Source organism: Mastigoproctus giganteus, chromosome 7, assembly GCF_048544385.1.
Source record: "Mastigoproctus giganteus isolate SK-2022 chromosome 7, ASM4854438v1, whole genome shotgun sequence".
NCBI lineage: Eukaryota > Metazoa > Arthropoda > Arachnida > Uropygi > Thelyphonidae > Mastigoproctus > Mastigoproctus giganteus.
The window spans coordinates 164,227,300-164,248,210 of NC_143581.1; the positions used below are offsets into that span (position 1 = coordinate 164,227,300).

The window sequence follows — 20,911 nt, forward strand, 5'->3', positions numbered from 1 at the left end:
AAGCAGATGTATACAGTGACGATGAGCATGAAATAAAAGTAGATCAGATTGAGATGCAAGGGCATCCAAATCAGAAAGCTATGGATGTTTCAGAATTAAGACAATTATTTGAAAGACAGATATATATATATATATATATATATATATATATATATTTTTTTTTTTTTTTCCCTTCATACCTCATGAACTATTAGAGCAATTCGAGGGGGATTGTGGTACTATTGCTATTCTACCTCCTACTTCCGTTCTCCTTCCTTTAGCACGAGCTGCCTATTCAACAAAGATATACAACTACAATGGATGGAACTCTTACTCTCTTTTATGCTACTATGCTATCTGTTGGGCTAACAGTCATCTCGCCAGCAAACTACTTATCAAATACGTGCTTGTTACCAGCATTTGGCTCACATCTTATTGCTTCTAAATTCCTTACCTACCAAAAACGGCTTATTACCAGCTTTCGGCTTATTATTATTACTGTTTTACCATCCTACTTATATGCTTACCTAGTTTTGCCGGCAGTTGACTACAGAAACAGATAGCTACGTTAATTATGGGCTGATACATTGAGAGGGTTAGCCCTAGACAAAGTCCCTTTTAATGTATCTACATACCCATAATTGACCCCTTTTTTATAATTTACCTCATTGCTTTATAATTTTGCCTCTGTACTGTTATACATTTTTGCCTCATTATTTTATTTTATTTACTTTGCTCTATCATATATTGCTTTCATCTTTTGCTCTATGTTTTATCTTTTGTTTTACGCTTACCTTTTAATTATATATTGTATCACATATTATATATTGTATCTCTAGGTTTCGGCATAGTGCCAGCGTTGGCTTATGCACGTTACTCGGGTGTTTGACGCACAAAGCGTCCACATATTGCACCGTATCTCACCCAAAATAACTGCTACTGCTTTACCAAACTGATATTTTCTTCCATCATATCTAGTACTTATCTATACAGACCAATGTAATGCATAATCTTAGATGGCATTAATCGGTACTGATCTCAATAAACGTTACTCGTTTATTGAGATCAGTACATTGAGATTGTTTATGAATTTTGAAAGTTTATCACTTTCAAAATTCATAAACAATCCTTCGCCTAATACGAATATATATATATATATGTGAACTACAAAACAGATTCCAAATATCATCTGAAAATAAGAACATAAATACAGGTAGAAGATATATGGAATAGTAGGAAAGAAAATTATATGGGAACCACAGAGTAGATAATGGGTTATCATAAAAGGATAAAAGACTATTACATATCTGAAGGTAGTAGTTCGAAAATAGAGGAAAGAAAATAGCAACCAAACAAAAGTAATGAAAACAGAATTTGATTAAAGATACAAAATAATAAATAAGGTGAAAAGTAGTATGAGAGAAGATAAGAGAGAAGCAATTGAAGATGTGGTGGAAACAGAAGAACAGGCATCCAGGAGAAATAAGAGACCTTATAAAGAATAACAAATTATTACAAACAAAACTTGGGACCTCTGTGAAGTGAAGAAGAAATCTTAATTACAGAAAAGGAAGAGCAAAGGGAAAAATGCCAGTCAAAATTTAAAAACTTACTAAATGTTGAAAAAGATAGGGTAAGTCATATAGAGAGTACAGTGCACAATCAGGAAAAGGAACAAAATACAGTAAGGGAACTTTATGCAGTGAGAAATCGCAGAAGCAATTAAAAAATGGAAAAGCCTCAGTTTGATGAAATATCACCTGAAATGCTTAAAGGAGGACAGAAGATATTAATATTACATATTACTCATTTAAGAAATAAAATTTGGAAAGAGAAACAAATTAACAAAAGATTGAAATAAATAATAAAATTATATAAGAAGGGAGATTGGACTCTATGCCGTAGAGAGGAATTATGCTTCTATCAGTACCAAGGAAATATCCATACTAATTTTAAATAGAATTCAAAGGAAGTTCATGCATAGACCAAATTTATATTTTAAGAAATATAATAGAACAATGCTTCAATGTGAAAAATGGTATTACCTGTTTAGTTAACATTTCTCACTTTCAAAGAAAGCTTTCAGCACCTAAATAGAGAGAATGTTGAATATTTTATATATTCAAGACTTCAGAGCAGCAGTTATAGTGGAAGATAGAAGTACAGAATGGTTTACAATATCAATAGGAGTCAAAAAAGGTTGTGCACTATTAGCATTAGCATTAGTAGAGGCATTTGATGCAAGAAAGCAAGCTTATGCAGCATCAGCCAAAAAAAAAAAAAAAACCCCACTTCCACTTCACCCCTCTGTTCGTTCAAAATACCTGTCCAGCTGAGCCTTAAACTTATTTAGGCTATCAACCTCCACCACAAGGGATGGCAGTCTGTTCCACCAACCAACCACCCGCTGGCTAAAGGCAAATTTCCGCACGTCTATCCTACATCTGTCTTTCCTCAATTTGAATTTATGCCCTCTCAGGTGATTTTTCTGAGCTAGAGGAAGAATCCCATCAGCATTGAGCATGCTTAAACCATTCAAGGCTTTATACACCTCTATCAGATCACCTCGCTGGTGCCTAGTCTCCAGACACTGTAATTTGCAAAACTTAAGCCTTTCTTCGTAAGAGCACCCCTTTGTTCCATTCACTAATCTTGTTGCCCTTCTCTGTACTCGTTCCAGCAGCTCTACATCCTTCTTGAAATGAGGCCTCCAGACCTGTATACAGTACTCTAGGTGTGGCCTGACCATTGCCTTATACAATGGAATAATCACCTCCTTATCCCTGCTGGAAAAATTCCTGTATATCATTGACAATACTCCATGAGCTACTCTTGCAGCCCGTCTGCACTGCTCAGAGAACTTCATATCTGCCTGCACAATCACCACCAAGTCCCTTTCATTCTCTACCACTGTCAGTGTAGTACCACAGAGTTGATACGTTGCTCTGGGGTTGCTTTTTCCCATGTGTAGTACTTTACATTTGTCAATGTTAAACTTCATTTGCCACCTCTCAGCCCATCTGCTCAACCTTTCCAGATCCTGTTGCAGGAGCATAGTGTCAGTAGTGTCCTTGACAACCCTGCCAACCTTTGTATCATCTGCAAACTTGGACATTAAGCTTGATATACCATCATCAATATCATTTATAAATACAGAAAACAATAATGGACCCAACACTGAGCCCTGAGGGACTCCACTAATAACATTAGTCCACGATGAGCAGTGTCCACTGATTACCACTCTCTGTCTTCTCCCCCTCAACCACCCCTTTATCCATAGCAGCAATTTGCCTCCAATGTCACACTGCTCCAATTTGTGCAGCAGTCTTCCATGTGCAACAGTATCAAAAGCCTTTCTAAGATCCAAGTATATAATATCAAAGTTATTCCCTGCATCCAGTTCTTTTGTGACTGCATCATAGTATCCAATCAAGTTGGTCAGGCAAGACTTCCCCTTAACAAAACCATGCTGTGTCTGAGCTATAACTGAAGTCTTGTCTAAATGATCCTGCAGTGCTTCTTTAACCAGTGCCTCCATTAATTTTCCTGGAACAGAAGTTAAATTCACAGGTCTATAATTACTTGTGTCAGCCTTTGATCCTCCTTTGTGAATTGGGGTCACATTTGCACATTTCCAGTCTGTGGGTACCTCCCCTGAGTCCAAGGAAGCTCTCATAATTATGGCTAAGGGTTTGCTTACTTCCTTTGCTGCCTCCTTTAATATAACTGGATAGAGCCCATCCACCCCGGGTGCCTTTCTTGTGTTTATCTTCAACAGTTTCTCCTCCACTTTACTCCCAGTTATTTCAAGATTCTGTAGCTTACTGCTAGAGTTGAATACACCTCTGGCATTCCCCTTGCTGAATAACTCCTCATGTGTGAATGTCGATGCAAAATATTCATTTAGTTTGTTAGCTACCTGAGCAGGATCATCAACAGTTGACCCATCAATATCAAGTGGACCAATCTGATTCATCCCCTTCCTTCTAGAGTTTACATAAGTAAAGAACTCTCTGCTGTTTTTCTTTGCATCCCTTGCCAAGGATTTTTCGTAATCTGCCTTCGCCTGCCTAACCTCCTTTGTAACTTGGTTGCATATCAACTTGTATCTATCATAGGCTTCTGTGTCATGTGTTAATTTGTAAGTATCCCATGCATTTTTCTTCTCTGCCATATGCCTCATTAGTTCATCTGACATCCATTTTGGCCTAAACCTTGAACAATATTTCTTAGTTGGTATGTAAAGCCTAGTAGCTTCCAAGATAAGTTCTTTGAATGCTTCCCATTTTGAATTTGCTGTTGGTAACGTCATCAGTTGGTCCCACTGTATAGAATTTAAATACTGTCTCAGTCCATCGTAGTCGCCTTTACGGAAGCAATAACCCTTCCCTTTACCCCTAATGGTAGTTACCTCTTTCAGTAAATCCCACTTCAGCACACTGTGATCACTGCCACCTAGTGGTTCATTTATCTGCAAATTCTTAATGCATGAAGAATCACTGCTGATAATCAAATCAAGAGTATTACTCCCTCTAGTTGCCTCCCGAACATGCTGATGTAGAAAACAATCATCCAATAAATCCACAAAAGCCCTGCTAGTGTGTGAGTAACCATCCCCCAAATTCCAGTCAATATCTGGGAAATTAAAATCTCCCATTATAAGACTCTCTGATTTACTGGCCCACTCTATTTCCCTGTACAGTTCCTTATTATACTCATCAGAGTCATTAGGCCTATAGCACACTCCTACTCTCAATTTTGATCTCCCAATGCTTATGTCACACCAAACTGACTCAACACTGCACTGTCCAGCGATGTCGACTGGCTTCACTTCCTTGGTTTTTATGTGTTTCTTAACTAATAGCATAACCCCTCCCCCCTTCCTATCCTGTCTATCCTTTCTGTAGACGTTGTACTCCCCAAATTGCATTTCTGCATCCCTTATATCTGTGTGACACCACGTCTCTGATATCCCAACAATATCTGCCTTTGATGTTTTGAGCAATACCTCAAATTCATCAAATTTATTTACTAAACTCCTAGCATTGGTGTACACGCAAGTATACCTGCACCTGTTTCTATTCTTAGCTACCCTAACACAACCCATGTGTTTACTTGTACCGCAATGGCTCCCAGCAGTCTCTGAAATACCATGCATCTTGTTTTTCAGGCTTCTGCTCATTCTAATAGAAGCAGTACAAGAATCTCTTTCACCTCTGCCAGTGGCTACTGTCAATCTATTGGTCTTTGTCTCCCCCCAAGCTAGCAGTTTTCCGACCCACCTAACACTGCCTCGATAGCATCAGCAAATATTCTTGCACCCTTTCTATTTAAGTGTATCCCATCCCTGTAGAAGCAATCTCTCCTGTTAACAAGTATTATACCCTCTGCTGTTTAATATAATACTAGATTGGACAATGAGAAAAGCAAATATCAACATTACAGAACTTATACAGACACAAAATAGAAAATTAGGAGACTTAGAATGTGCCGTATACATAATAGAGAGCATATAGAGGAAATTGATAGTTTTCTATATTTAAGTAGTAAGGCAAAATATAATAGTTTTGGAAATAAATAGAAGAAAAGAAATAACATCTGATTTTTAGTAGATTAAAACAAAAAATGGAAAACAAAGAAAATACTTTAAAGTTATTATTATATTAATACCACTCTTATACCATGTGAAATTAATAATATAGTTTATTAAGGGGCTGTTCGCCTACAATTACAATACATTAAAGTGATGTTTCAGGTATCTTACCAATACCCATCATCTGTTGGGAAAATAGAAAAGGTTACAAAAATATTACAATTACCAATACTACAATTATCAAATTTTTACAATTACAGTTGTAATTACCAATATTAAAATTATATTGGCATTGGAAGCCATCTTATATGCGTAGTCTTGATGGAGGTCATGGTTTGTGGTGTCTTTGTCCTTAGCCTTCAGGTGATTCCTTAAGTCAGAGACTCTGTGACTGTGTCAGGATGACTTATCTGTGTGAACTGCTCCGCTAAGTGCCTGTGTGCAGCTGAACTTCTTATCAGTAGTTGTGTATGTTATCTATTCATTTGCCAGTTGTGGGACTTCCTAATCAACACATCTGGTGAGTATGGGCTTGGCACACCTAGGGTCCTGGACTGGAGATCATTCATTCTTCTCTTTCTTGGTGATTCCTTTCTACTTCTCTCTCTCACGGTAACTCGGGTTATTTTTGGCTGGTGCAGCACAAGCCTCAGGCTTCCTTGTATCATATGGCCAATAATAATAATAATAATAATAACTCTTTTACTTCTTCCTCCTGAATTTCACATTCTGTCATCTCTTGTACTTGTACATCCTTGGTTTTTTACTCTTCTAGATCTATCCAGAAGGCTCAGCCATTATGGCTAACATCTCTGCTCCACAGGTTGCCCCAGATCTCCTCAAGTGCTTTCTGGTTGGGAGGTTCATTGCCTTCCTTCTCCTCTTGTATGATTTTCCTGTAGAAGGCACTCTGGTTTTTATCAAATATCTTGTTGTCTGTTTTCCTCTGGGCACATTCCCTGTAATGGTGAAGTCTCTTGCCGAGTGCCAGAAATTTCTGCTTGAGGGTGTCAGGCTATTCTTCGATTCTCTAATTATAGGTCTTGTGTTTTCCGTGCATGTTGTCTTTCTTGAGGATGGCCATCACTTTTATGATCGGTTTATACTTCTGTTACCCTATTGGTACTGGGTCAGTTGGCCTATTTTTACTCTTATTTCTTCTATCTTCTGCTGTAGCCTTTTTTCCCAGGCTGTTGGCTCCTTGTCTTTGCGTTTTGTTTTCTGCTGGTGTCTGGTATCTCTTCCGTACACCCTGGTGGCTGCTACAGCTGAACAGTAAATGACTATGCGAATGGTGTCTAGGGTTACATCTTTGTTGTTGAGGTAATCTAGTATTATTTACTGAGTGAGGTGATCTGTGACTTGCCACAGGATTCTGTTGGGTCTCTCCTTCAGTATGGTGTGGGCTTTGTGGTATTCATTCTTTTGAATTCTGCCAGGGTCGCCTTCTATTCTGGATATTGTGACCTAATATGTTTCCACTTTGGGTGATCTGGGATGTAGTTTTTGTATTCGTGGTTCTTTTTACATGGTCATGCTTATCCTGTTTTTTTTTTTTTCCAATATTGCAGGAGTTATCAGGTTCTTCTTGACAACAGTCTGTCTCTGTGTGGTTTGCCCTTCATTTGTGGTAGTCATACAGGAGACAGTGCCACTTGCTCTGCTTTCACCCATGGGAGACTGTCTGACTTTTTGAAGTCCTCTGCCTAAGATCAAAACATGAGTGACTTTATCCTGTGCCATACTTGATGCAATATGTTCACTACTTCTGTTTGTCACCTTTATCCAGCTGTGGAGGTGGACCTGTTTAGCTTTGGCTTTTGCATCCAGTGGTGTATGGTAGTTATTGGGAGCACCACCAGATCAGATGGCATTATTCTCTGCTTCAACTGTCTCTTCTACCTTGAGGGAAGTAGGTCTGATGAAGTCACGTTTGTGACTTTTCTTTACCCTCCTGTGGGTTTTTTTTTTTTTCCTCTCTCTCCTGTGGTGGGATTTGAACCCAGGTCCTCGATATTGGTGATCTGGCATTGTAACCACTGAGCTGATTGTACCCCCTTTATTTATTTATATATTTATTTTGAGCTAAATGGATTGAATTAATGAGAGAGAGATTTATCCTAATTTATATTACTTTTAGGTATTTTGAAATGAAGCAGGCTTTAGAGCAGCAGCAACTAAGAAAATGCTGGGCAGAATTGAAGCAAGCAGTCCATAAAATGTATAAAGATGCTGGTCTACCATTAGGTGAAAAGTTTGGCTCACATCAGTTTTTTGCACCTGTCACTTTTGTTAAAATGCCTGAAGCTGACCATTTAAAAGATCTGGTACATAGGTAGGCTTTCTTCTTTTTTTTTATCTTTTTTGGCATTGTTATTTTTTGTAAATTCCATAATTGATACAATGTTACCTTACTACTTAGAAAATATTCACAGGGTGAATATTTTCTAAGTGTGGTTAGAGGAATTTTTTACCATTATACTGCAAAATCGATTTCAAGAGAGCAGACTAATGTATTACATTAAATAAAACTTCATTAATTCAGACCCTCTGTTAACACTGACCATATTTTTTTTTTATGTATATATTTTATTTATGCAGAATGGAGGTATTTCCTAAATGAGAATTTACTCTTTCAGCAGTACTTTTGTAGATTACATTTCTTATTTCTTCTATGTGTATGATAGTCTGCATATGTGTCTCTACATAAGAAATCTTCCTTAATATTCTCTTTCAAATTTGCTAATCCTCATGAAAAATTATCAAAATAGTTTTCTCTCTAAGAGAAGTGAAGAACATTCCTTTAGTCAACAGAAAATTTCAAGATTTCTTCAAAAGGAGACATTATGAATAGGGAAGGACTGTCTACATTTCATTAAATTTATAGCGATTGACCTGTAACACGTCTAAGTTTTTTTTTTTTTTTTTTTTAAAGAGTTACCAATAGATTTGGTCTGGTGTTCTAACTAGTGGCCGGCCTGCAAACACCAGCTTGCGAATTTGCCATACAAGCGTTAAAAACAGCTCTAACTCTTACTAAGGCAAGTTCTCTTGGACCAGATGACATCCATTATAAAATCATTAAACACCTTTCCTCAAAATCTTTGGATTACCTGCTCTTCTATATAACAGATTCTTGCTTGAACAGCAGTTTCTGGATATCTGATGCAAGGAAAATGCCTTTGCTAAGCCAGGAAAGGATCCCAAATTTCAACTAGCGTATTTCAACATCCTATTACTCTGACTAACTGCTTATGCAAAATTTTGGAGAAAATGATCATATCTTGACTTCTTTGGTATTTGAAACAAACAGTCTCCTCTCTAGTGATCATCGTGGCTTCCAAAGGAACAGGTCCACTTTGGAACATTTAATTAGATTAGAAATATCTATCCAAGATAGATGTTTTCCAATCCGATTAAATGTCAGTGTTCTTTGATATGGAAAAGTGATACTTTGGAATATTTTATTTTAAAAAAGCCTTAAAATAACATCTATCGCAGAGGTCAACCATCCCTCCTTGTTTTTATTAAGAACTTTTATGCTGTTTGTCTTTCTACGTTTGTGTGGGATTCACCCTCTCTCTCTCTCTCAGCCACTTTTGCGAATTGGAAAGAGTACCTGAGGATCAGTTATCAGTTTTGTCATAAAAGTGAATTCCATTAATGAGGAACTTCCTCATTGTGTTTGATAGAAAGTTAATATTTCTACAACGTATCTGTCAACTATGTACAAAGTGCACGAGAGCTTGGAATATCCTCTGTGCAGTCTCTTCTACTTCTTGGAGTGCTGACGAGTGCCCCTTATTATGCCTCTATCATTTGCATATGTGATCTGAACTAGATTATGGGTCCCAGGTATATGCATCAGCCAGAAACTATATTTCAATGGCAGGAGCCCATCTCCCATCAGGTGATTTGTACTACTGCTTCTGGAGTATTTTGAACATCACTTGTCCAAAGCCTATATGTTGAAGGAAATGAGTGGCCATTATCGCTTCGATGGAAAAAGTTGTCTCAACAGAATGCTTTAAAGCTAAAATCCTTGCCTGACCATCCCATATCAACGTCATTTTTGAGTAACTTTGGGAAAATCTTTATAACACCCATCAAACTGCCAACTGTCAATTTGCTGTTTTTATCCTTAGAGCTACTCAGCTCATTTTAAAATTGTGACTTTTCCTTTAACAAGTGGGAGAAGGCTGACACTCCATCTTCCGATACCAGCAACTGTACTCTGCACATTGAGCTGAACATTCTAACATTATGCCAGTCTACACAGATGGTTCAAAGTCAGAACTGCCCCATGGGATCTGCCATCATCTCTCCAGATGCTACACTTTCTAATTGAGGCATATTTACTGCAGAGTTGCATGTGCTAGATGAGATGAGCTTTGGATCATCCCCCCCCAGCCTCACCCTCACCCATCAAAAGTGTATTATGTGTAACAATTCTCTCAGTTCTTTGTGGGCTTTGATTCTTCATCCTGACTGGATCTTCATCCAGTCCTTTGCCAGGTGTAGCAGTGGCTGTATCGTCTTTTGGAATCTGATTTTGCTATTCGCTGCTATTGGATCCACAGCCACACTGGGATCAGGGAAATGCTTTTGCTGATATTGCAGCTATATTTGCAATGACTCCGAGTAACCATTGCCTGCTGTTCCCCTATATAGACTATTGGCAGGTAATACAAAAAAAATTGAGTTCCCGGTGGCAACATAATGGCATGGACAGGCTTGAAACAAGTTATATGAAATTAAGCCTGTAATATAACAATGGCAGTCTAGTCTGTGCAGAAATCATAAAGAGGAAGTTAGCTCGGCCCTGCATAGAACACAAGCGTCTTACACCCCTTTTCTGATGGCCCGCTGTGTTCATGACTGTGACACCATTTTAAGCGTCAAACACGTTTACTCAAAATGCAAATTTTACCCATGAACACGTTTGTTTTCGTGCTTTATTCATCTGACCGAGCCTTATACACTCAGTCAGGTTTTTTCTAACAAACAGTGTCTGAAATTTTTCAATTTTTAAAAATAATAAATATGTATTCATATGTTTAACTGCATTTTTAATAGTATCTTATACCAGTTTTTGCTGAGATTTTCTTGTGTTTAGTATTTGTATGTATTTGACTGTATACTGCTTTCATTTAAGTAATTTTTGAAATGGTGGCCTACCCATTAGTCACTTGTAAATTTTTGACAGTATTAATCTTGGATTTAACACATAATGGCTGTTGCTGCCAATGAACCAAAAAAATATCAAATCAGATCAAATGGATAGTTCAGCATTTATAAGAATATTAATTTTAAGTGTTTCCTTTGGGATTTTCTTTTACCTGTAGAAAGTATTTTATTTCATGTTTAAAATATTTTAAATTTGAAACTATTTTATTATGTCCATTAAATGAATAGATTTAATAATTCTGTCTTCATAAAATAGCAATGAAGCTTTGCATAATACATGTATTTTTAATATGGCCTTTTTCCTGGCTTCCAGGTTATGTGAAAGCGATCCTCATAAACTATTGCGATGTTTAGAAACTCAAGTGCAATTATTTATTGTTGAAATGCGGTTAAGATTGCTGCGACATCTGTTAGCTGATTCACCATCTGAATCAAGTAGACCATTTGCACTCATTCTTTTAGAAGAATACACAAAGTTATGTTCAGCTTCAGAAGAACTTTCCCCAATCTTAAAAGAACTGGTAAGTAACACAGAACTGTTATTTGTTTATTTATTTATTTTTTTTTGTTAAATGTCACCTGTGTCACTTGCTCTTATATATATGGTGGTCAGAAAAGCATATTTGGTTTTTTGAATTCTGCTTGGGATATGCCCATGCTTGACCTTTGCTTATGGAATTGCAATATATTTTTATTTATTTTTATTATATATATTTTTATTTTTAATATATTTATATATTTTTATTTGTTATATTCGTATATTTTTATTTATTATATTTTTAAGTTAAAATTTGAAAATTTAAAAGGTATGTACTTTATACTGCTTATTTTAGTGAAACAAAACTTGTCTGCTGGGAAAAAATAACTTACAAACAAAATACTGTATAAATACGAAAAACTTCATCTTCAAGTTTATAAAATTATTAAATACATAAAAAATTCACCTTTATTCATTCACATGTATTTTCACTAAGAATTCTACTTGAAATATACCAGTTGTTCCATGATACAATAGAATCTCAAAGGATAGAGGAAAGATAAGCTAGTCAGACTTTAAATAAAGCACCATAGGTGCCGTATTTATGCATTATATTCCATTAATAATTTCCAAACCAATTTTTTTCTATTTCCCCTTGATGACACCTGTACATGGAAAGGGGGTTCTCCCAGTGAAACTGCTGGTCCTCCAGATTATTATCACTAGGATCCAGCACCCACTCCCTAGGTTCCAGGCTAATACCATAGGAATCTGGCGTGTTTGTTGTGTGCTGACATCTGTGGAAATTTGGAAAGGAGATCCTAGTGGTTGAGGGCCCAGCTTCAATACACCATTTTGGACCCTGCTTCAAGAAGATGTGTGGGCCGGGATCAGTTGGCTAGTGGGTTTGCCTGCAACTGTGTCAGTGTCATGCCCCTACTCTCATGGTTCGAGAGACAGGGTTCAGGCTGGTGGATGTGCAGGTATAGTATCTGGGTAGCCCTGGCATCCCACTCCCGAGTGTATTTATTGCTTCCTGGGTAATCAGAGTCCCATTTTGGCTCCATGGTGGGTGGGAGCCTGGGCACTGAACCAAACAAAAAGAACCCCATAAATCCTGATACTGTAAACTTTCCTTATGGGCCCCCAACATTGTCCCTACTAGATATTAATATCAATCAAGAGAATATCACTATTGCAGCAAAATGGCCAAGGATGGAAGAAAAACCAGGTCCTATACCACACTTCCTGGTAATCCATTCAACATCTGAAAAACCAATAGGGAAGATGTTGCCCTTCTTTATTCAGAAGGGATTGGATGGTTTGGCAGGGTCGCCAAAATCAGTCAAATTGCTACACTCCAGTGATAAATTAATAGAAGCGAAAAATGAAAAGCATTCAGAACAGCTTATTTGAGCCACATGCATTGGGGGATTTCAGAGTACAGTTTCCCCTCATAAGATGCAAAATTCATAGTAACGAATGGGCCTGGTGTACTGGGGTCCATGGTTTATAATAACATACACGTAAGTTATAAATCCAGTTTAATGTAAAAATACAAATATATACTAACAGTAGCTTTCGAGACGTGTGTCTCTTCATCAACTGACATTTAAATACAAAAATATACAACGAATAAGTGCAATGAGCTGAGTGAGGCACGTTAATCATGCGTCATTGTTGTTGCACGGACGTGCGCTGCTTTCTACTCCACTGATCATCTAGTATTAAAACTGTTGTCTCTAGGATGGGGTGTAGACGTATGCCTTTCTGGCGATTTAATGCCTTTGGATTGTTTACTATGTTGAGTGACTAGCCATAGGCGGTGGCGAAAGTGTCGTGAGTGGTCTACTATTTCAAAGTCGCGTTTGGGGTCAAGATTGTGGTTGGTGGCCCAAAAATGGAACTGACAGGGGCACCCATAGCAGGGGTGCCCCTGTCAGTTCCGTAGTAGCCAACATCACCATGGAAGATCTGGAGGAGCAGATACACCGGAACCCACCTACACCTATTACAACATGGTGTAGATACGTTGACGATATTTTTATCGTAATACCACGTGGCTCTGAAACTGCACTGCTGGAATACCTCAACTCCCTATCTAATTTCATCAAGTTTACCATAGAGTCAGAGGTGAATGGTACGCTCCCGTTCCTGGACGTCCTAGTGCATCGCATAGGCCCACATCTAGAGACTTCAGTATACCGCAAACCTATGTGGTGCGGTCAATTCACTAACTACAGATCCGGCCACGCACCAAGCCATCTCAATAGCACTGCCCGCACCCTATTCTCCAGGGCTTGGAGCCATTCCAGCTCTGATACAATTAGGCGTAACGAGATCTCCAGTGTGAAGGCGGACCTAACCAAATGTGGTTATCCATCCACGTACTAAGCAGATGCCTATTACAGACAGAAGAACTCACATCCAACCCAAGACCACCGAACCAAGTCGGTATATCGTCCGCCTACATTCCCTATTATCCAGGCGTGTCAGGACGGATCTCGAAGGTCCTTAGAAATTACAACATCAAATGTGTGCAATTACCCGGCAGAAACCTACGTTCACTTGTCTCCAATGTGAAGACCCCTGTCACACCTGTCTTATGCAGCAATGTAGTATATCGCATCACCTGTAGAGACTGTAACAGTTGCTACATAGGAGAAACATCAAGGCGTCTCCAAGATCGCCTTACAGAACACGGCAGAGCAATCCGGCTTGCCGAAACTGACCAGTCCGCGGTCGCGGAACATTTTTGGGCCACCAACCACAATCTTGACCCCAAACGCGACTTTGAAATAGTAGACCACTCACGACACTTTCGACACCGCCTATGGCTAGTCACTCAACATAGTAAACAATCCAAAGGCATTAAATCGCCAGAAAGGCATACGTCTACACCCCATCCTAGAGACAACAGTTTTAATACTAGATGATCAGTGGAGTAGAAAGCAGCGCACGTCCGTGCAACAACAATGACGCATGATTAACGTGCCTCACTCAGCTCATTGCACTTATTCGTTGTATATTTTTGTATTTAAATGTCAGTTGATGAAGAGACACGCGTCTCGAAAGCTACTGTTAGTATATATTTGTATTTTTACATTAAACTGGATTTATAACTTACGTGTATGTTATTATGCTAAATTCATTTTGTGGTGTGATCTCAGAGTGGGATCTTATGGAAGTGTCAGAGGAAGAAATCTGTTCTGAACTTAAGCCACAAGGAGTGACAACTGTAAAGAGAATATTCGTACGCAGAAACAGGAATCTATTACCCACTAGAAACCTCATCCTTACTTTTAATATGCCAATATCTCCTAATGAGATAAAGCTGGATACTTGCACTGCATGGTAAGGCCATACATACCAAATCCATTAGCTGCTTCAAGTATCAAAAATACAGACACTGGCGATTGGCCTTTTGTGGTTCTCTGTGGTGCAAAGGACCATGAAATCATGGGTTGTTCAACTATGAAACCTGTATTCGTCAGCCACCAAGGAGAACACCCTGCATATTCAAGAGCATGCCAGCGGTGGAAGGAGGAAAAAGAGATACAAACTCAAGAGATACAAGTTCACACTTAGTTCCTATTTTCAAAAACTGTGGTGATAAATCTGATTCTTGTAATTGCCAGCCCACTCCGATTATTAACATTTTAGCTAGGATCTTTGAAACTGCGATCTTCAAGAATTGAAGTGTTTGTTGTTTGTTTATTTGGTTTTTAGGAGCATTAGCAACTAAGGCCATATTGCTCCCGGATATGCGGTGGTCATTCCCTGACCTTTCCGCATCCTCCGTATTTGGTGGTGACGGGCTCGAACCCCGGTCTAATCAAGAAGCGTGTGCTATGCATTGCTGCTCCTTCCCACCTGGCTACGGAGGCGCCTTATTGAAGTGTGTTTGTGCGTGTGTGCGCGCGCGCGCGTGCACCATCATTTTATCCATGAATTTTCAGTTCAGTTTTGTGCCGTGTAGAACATCCTGCTCCAGTTTGACTTTAATTTTGCACTTCACATGTTAATCTGAATAAGGGTCATCAGATTGATTGTCTATTCTTTGACATTGCAAAGCTTTTGACTATGCTTACTCTGAAGTGCTTTGTTTTAAGTTACCATCTTATGGAGTGTTACTTTTACTTGACTGCATAATTCAGTTGTTAGATAACAGGTTAGCAAAGGGCTTCATCCTTCACCATGTTTCCTCTTGTGGGGTGCCCCAGGGCATTCTACTGTTAATCATATATTTCAGTGACAATGCAGCATCACTCCAAACTTTCAGTGTCAAATGGCAGATTGCGACTCAAAATTGGGGATGACGAGTTATGGATAGGTATAATGTATTTAGGAAAGACAGGGAAAATAGAAGGGATGGAGTCATGCTTCTTATCAAAAGCAGACTGAGAGCGAAAAGAGCTTTTGCTGAGTCTGAAGTTGCTTCTGCCAGCATAGAATCTGTGTGTTGTGGGTTAGTTGGAAACAAAGATATAATGAGAGTGGGAGTAACCTACAGGCTAGAAGATTGTGAAGAATATGACTAGAGTCTTTTCATGCAAATGGAATGGGCAAGCAAGCATGAATGCCTGACTTCTATGGGTGACTTCAATCTGCCCCAAATTGATTGAAATAAGTGGGAAGGAAACTCCCCTTGAGGAGAATTTTTTCTAAATAAACTAGATGATTATTATTTGTAACAGTGTCAGAGATAACACTAGGGGTGAGAATATTCTTGACCTCATTATTACTCATGAATTAGTTGACATCAGAGGGTTTAAAATACAAGAACCATTGGCAGGTAGTGATTACACAGTTGTTTTGTCAGTTGAAAGATGTTTCTTTGATAGTTTAAGGCACTAAGTGACATCTATTAATTAGAAAAAATTGCAGAGTTGAGGGTGAGGGCAAATGCGCTTGAATTATGGAATACCTTTAAAGCAAAAATTACAGAAGCCACGAACGCATACATAACATTAAGAAAATATTGCAAGAGGAGGAGGATCCCGAAATGGATGAATGCAGAGCTGGCCAGTCAAATAGAGCAGAAAAAGATAGCATAGGACAGTTACAGAGCAATGAATAGTACTGAAGCCTTCAACAGCTGCAAGTTGATTTCAATAGTACGACAGATAAAATTAGAGAGGCTGTATACGAGAAATCACTGGACAAGAGAGCAAAGAATAGAACAAGGAATTTTTCATGTAGTAGTAGTAGTAGTGGCATGTGATGCAAGAAAGCATGTGTATGAGCTTATACAGCATCAGCCAAAAAAAAAAAAAAAAGTATGTGAATACAAGGAAGAAAAAAGCGAATCAGATTGGACTCTTATGCACAAGGTGTGGAAAATTTGTACACAACCCAACTGACGTTGCAGATGAATTGAACAAGTACTTTGCATCTTTCTTTACTGAAGAAAGACCCTTCATGCTGAGAAGAGGCTGTGCTAGTGAGTCTGAATCATATGAAATTAGTGATTTCAAAATTACAGATGACTGTTTATTAGAAAATTCTAGAATAAATGCAAGTAAGGCTCCTGGAGTTGATGGCATATACTCAGTAATTATGAAATTACTGGGCATATGCCATCATGGCTAATTGCCTAAACAATGATTAAGAGTGCAATCGAGAGACATTTAGGTAGATATGGCATTCTGAATAACACACAACATGGTTTTGTTAAGGCAACATCATGTTTAACTAATTTAGTAAGCTATTCTGACAGTTACTCTTGAGCTGGATGTAGGGAACAATTTTGACATAGTGTATTTGTATTTTAGCAAAGCATTTGACTCAGTCCCTCGTGAGAGGTTATTGTATAAGCTGGAACATATTGGGATTAATGGAAAAATTCTAAGCTGGATTGTGATTATTGGATATTCTTTGGACTGGTGTAAAGTCAGAAGTGCCCCCCCCCCCCAATCCCAAGGGTTGGTTCATGGACCACTTGTTTCTGATTTTCATAAATGACATCGGCGATGAGATAGAAGACTTGATGTAAAAATTTTCAGACAACGTAAAGATTGATAGAGCAGTTAATGATTACTACCAAGTCCTTCAGAATGACTTGAACAGACTGCAAGAATGGTCAGAAAAGTGGCAGCTGTGTTTTAATGCAGCAAAATGCAGGGTCCTTCACTTGGGAAATAGCAACCTGAAAGTAAATTACACACCCAAAGTAAATTATATACTTGGTGGGATTTAATTACAAACAGTAGAGGAAGAAAGGGATCTGGGAGTTATAATATAGGCAGATATGAAGTTTTCTGAGCAGTATAAACAGGCAGCCAGGAAAGCCCATATTGTTCTATCAATGATTTATCGAACATTATCCAGTAGAGATAAGGGAGGTCATAGTCCCATGGTATAAGGCAATTGTAAGACCATATTTGGAATACTTTCAGGTATGGAGACCTCATCTGTAAAAAGACATTGAGTTTCTTGAAAGGGTCCAAAGTATGGGCAACGTGCATGGTTAGATCGGCAAACGGGCAACCATATGAAGAAAGATTCCAAATATGTGGGCTAGAGAGCATGGTAACCAGGCACCTCAGAGGTGACCTGATTGGGGCTTATAAGGCTCTGAATACAGAAATTTCACTGATATAGCAAATTCCAGAATTTGTGGGCCTAAATTCAAATTACTGGGAAGAGGTTTAGGCTAGATTGTAGGAAGTTTTCTTTTAGCCAACAAGTCGTGATTGCTGAAAGAACTGGTTGCCTTCACAGCAGATTGAGGCTGACAGTTCGAATAAATTCAAAGGTAAACTGGATAGTTACTTCTGTGAGGAGGGAAGCAAATAATTTGTATTTTTGTATCTACTGCTATTTTCCTTTCTTTTTTTTTTTTTTTTTAAGTGCAGCAAAAGCATTTGACTTTCTCATACTGTATAGCTATTATTATTACTATAGATGTTTGCTGATGACCTTAAAGCCTGTAAGGTTATCGATTCAATCTCCGATGCTCATATTTTACAAAATTGTAAATACAAGATGAATCAAATTCATCTTGTATTTGCTCAGTGAGAACAATATATCTTTAAATAGAAGTAAGTGCAATCTGTGTCAATTTTTTCCCAAACTTTAGTTTAATCTTTTAATGGGCCTGAAGAAGTGGAGAGTGGTCAGGAGTGAAAGTTTAGTAGCATATGCTCTTTGAGTTCTAAATATGATCATATTCATTATTTATTTTAAACTCCTGTGACCTGTTTGGTCATGCCAGAGTATAAACAAAAACATTTTTTTTTTTAAGTGCAGCAAAAGCATTTGACTTTCTCATACTGTATAGCTATTATTATTACTATAGATGTTTGCTGATGACCTTAAAACCTGTAAGGTTATCGATTCAATCTCCGATGCTCATATTTTACAAAATTGTAGCAGTGTGCTTAATGATTTTGTAATAACTGAGAGCAAAGTGGAGGAGAAATTGTTGAAGTTAAACATAAGAAAGGCACCTGGGGTGGATGGGATCTATCCAGTTATTTTAAAGGAGGCGGCAAAGCAACTAAGCAAACCCTTAGCCATAATTATGAGAGCATCCTTGGACTCAGGGGAGGTTCCCACGGACTGGAGATGTGCAAATGTGTCCCCAATTCACAAAGGTGGATCGAAGGGTGACACGAGTAATTACAGACCAGTTAGTTTAACTTCTGTTCCGGGTAAAATAATGGAGTCACTGGTTAAAGATGCATTGCAGGATCATCTAGACAAGACTGCAGCAATAATTCAAACACAGCATGGGTTTGTTAAGGGAAAGTCTTGTCTGACAAATTTGATTGGTTATTATGATGTGGTCACAAAGGAACTGGATGCAAAAAATAATTTTGATATCATATACTTGGATTTCAGAAAAGCTTTTGACACTGTTGCGCATGGAAGACTACTGTACAAATTGGAGCAGAATGGTATTAAGGGTAAGTTGCTACAATGGATAAAAGGATGGTTAAGTGGGAGAAGACAGAGGGTGGTAATCAATGGGTGCTGCTCTTCGTGGACTAATGTTATTAGTGGAGTCCCACAGGGCTCGGTGTTGGGTCCACTGTTGTTTTGTGTATTTATCAATGATATTGATGAAGGTATATCAGGCTTAATGTCGAAGTTTGCAGATGACACAAAAGTTGGCAGGGTTGTTAATGACAGTAATGGCAGTGTGCTACTGCAACAGGATCTAGATAATTTGGGCAGATGGGCTAAGAAGTGGCAACTGAAGTTCAACCTTGACAAATGCAAAGTACTGCATATGGGTAGAAGTAACCCCAGAGAAACGTACCAACTGTGTGGTACTACACTTAAGGTGGTAGAAAATGAAAAAGACCTGGGAGTAATTGTGCAGTCAGATATGAAGTTTTCTGAGCAATGCAGACAGGCTGCTAGGGCAGGTCATGGGGTTTTGTCAATGATATATAGGAATTTTGCTAGCAGGGAAAAGGAGGTGATTGTCCCTCTGTATAAGGTAATGGTCAGGCCACGCCTTGAGTACTGCGTACAGGTCTGGAGGCCTCATTTTAGGAAGGATGTAGATTTGCTTGAGCGTGTACAGAGAAGAGCAACACGATTGGTGAGGGGAATGAAGGGATTCTCTTACCAAGAGAGGCTTAAGTTCTGCAAATTGCAGTGGCTGGAGACTAGGCACCTGCGCGGTGATCTGATTGAGGTCTATAAGGCCTTGAATGGGTTGAGCACGCTGAATTCTGATGGGATCCTTCCACTTGTTCAGATTACGAACCTACGGGGACATAAGTTCAAATTAAGAAAGGACAGATGTAGAATAGATGTGCGGAAATTTGCCTTTAGCCAGCGGGTGGTTAATTGCTGGAACAAACTTCCATCTGTCGTTGTGGAAGTTGATAGGTTAAATAAATTTAAGGAGGAACTACACAGGCATTTGGAGGGAATGGTGTGATTTTTTTTTTTTTTTTTTTTTTTTTTGGCTGATGCTGCATAAGCTCCTACACTTGCTTTCTTGCATCATGTGCCACTACTACTACTATTTTACTTTTGAATTATTGTTAATCAGAGAGAAGTTGGATTGGTTGGTCACTTCAGAGATCTTGGTGTTACATGCGTCATGATCTTCACGAGCTCATATAAATAACATTGTTCCCAAAGCTTTTCAGTTTCTTGTCTCATTAAATGCACTACCTCTGCTTTCAGTAGCGAGACTGCTATTGGGATCCTTTTCAAACAATTGATTTTACGTGTCATTGACTGTTGTGCCGTTATTTGGTCTTCTCATTCTCAGAGATATCTTGCCAGCATTCCTAATTGTCCTGTGAAAGTCAGACCTCACAACCTTCAAATTGTAAATTGGCATCCATGTTATTTAAGTTTTTTTCCAGCGATTTTTGAGTGTTTGGCTCTTAACTACTTTCCAAGCTGCTGCAAAGTTGAAAATTGCTGATTTTAGATTTTAAATATATGTTGCCCTCTTGTGTCTTTGCTTTCATCAGTTTCATCTTTTGACACAACCATCACCTCCTCCAAAAAAACCTTTTCCTGTAGAGCAGGGGTGGGCAACTTTTTTCGTCAGTGGGCCGAATGAAATTTTCGTATCATGATGCGGACCGAATGAAATTTTCGCATCATGATGTGGGCCGGAATAGATTGAACGATTTAATAAAAAAAATCAGAACCTAAAAAATGTTATATTACTTGAATTACCAAATTATTAATGTATT

The 20,911-nt window shown here is 38.4% G+C and overlaps 1 protein-coding gene across 3 annotated transcripts in view; it reads left to right on the top strand.

Moving 5' to 3' along the window:
• Positions 1 to 20,911, top strand: part of LOC150083311 (protein FAM193A-like) — a 359,376-nt gene that overhangs the window by 130,547 nt on the left and 207,918 nt on the right. For all 3 annotated transcript variants that reach the window (XM_090377966.1, XM_090377967.1, XM_090377969.1), the window contains exons 6-7: positions 7,713 to 7,907; positions 11,073 to 11,280. In XM_090377966.1, coding sequence (XP_090234092.1) covers positions 7,713 to 7,907; positions 11,073 to 11,280 — 403 coding nt within the window. The remainder of the gene's footprint in view (positions 1 to 7,712; positions 7,908 to 11,072; positions 11,281 to 20,911) is intronic.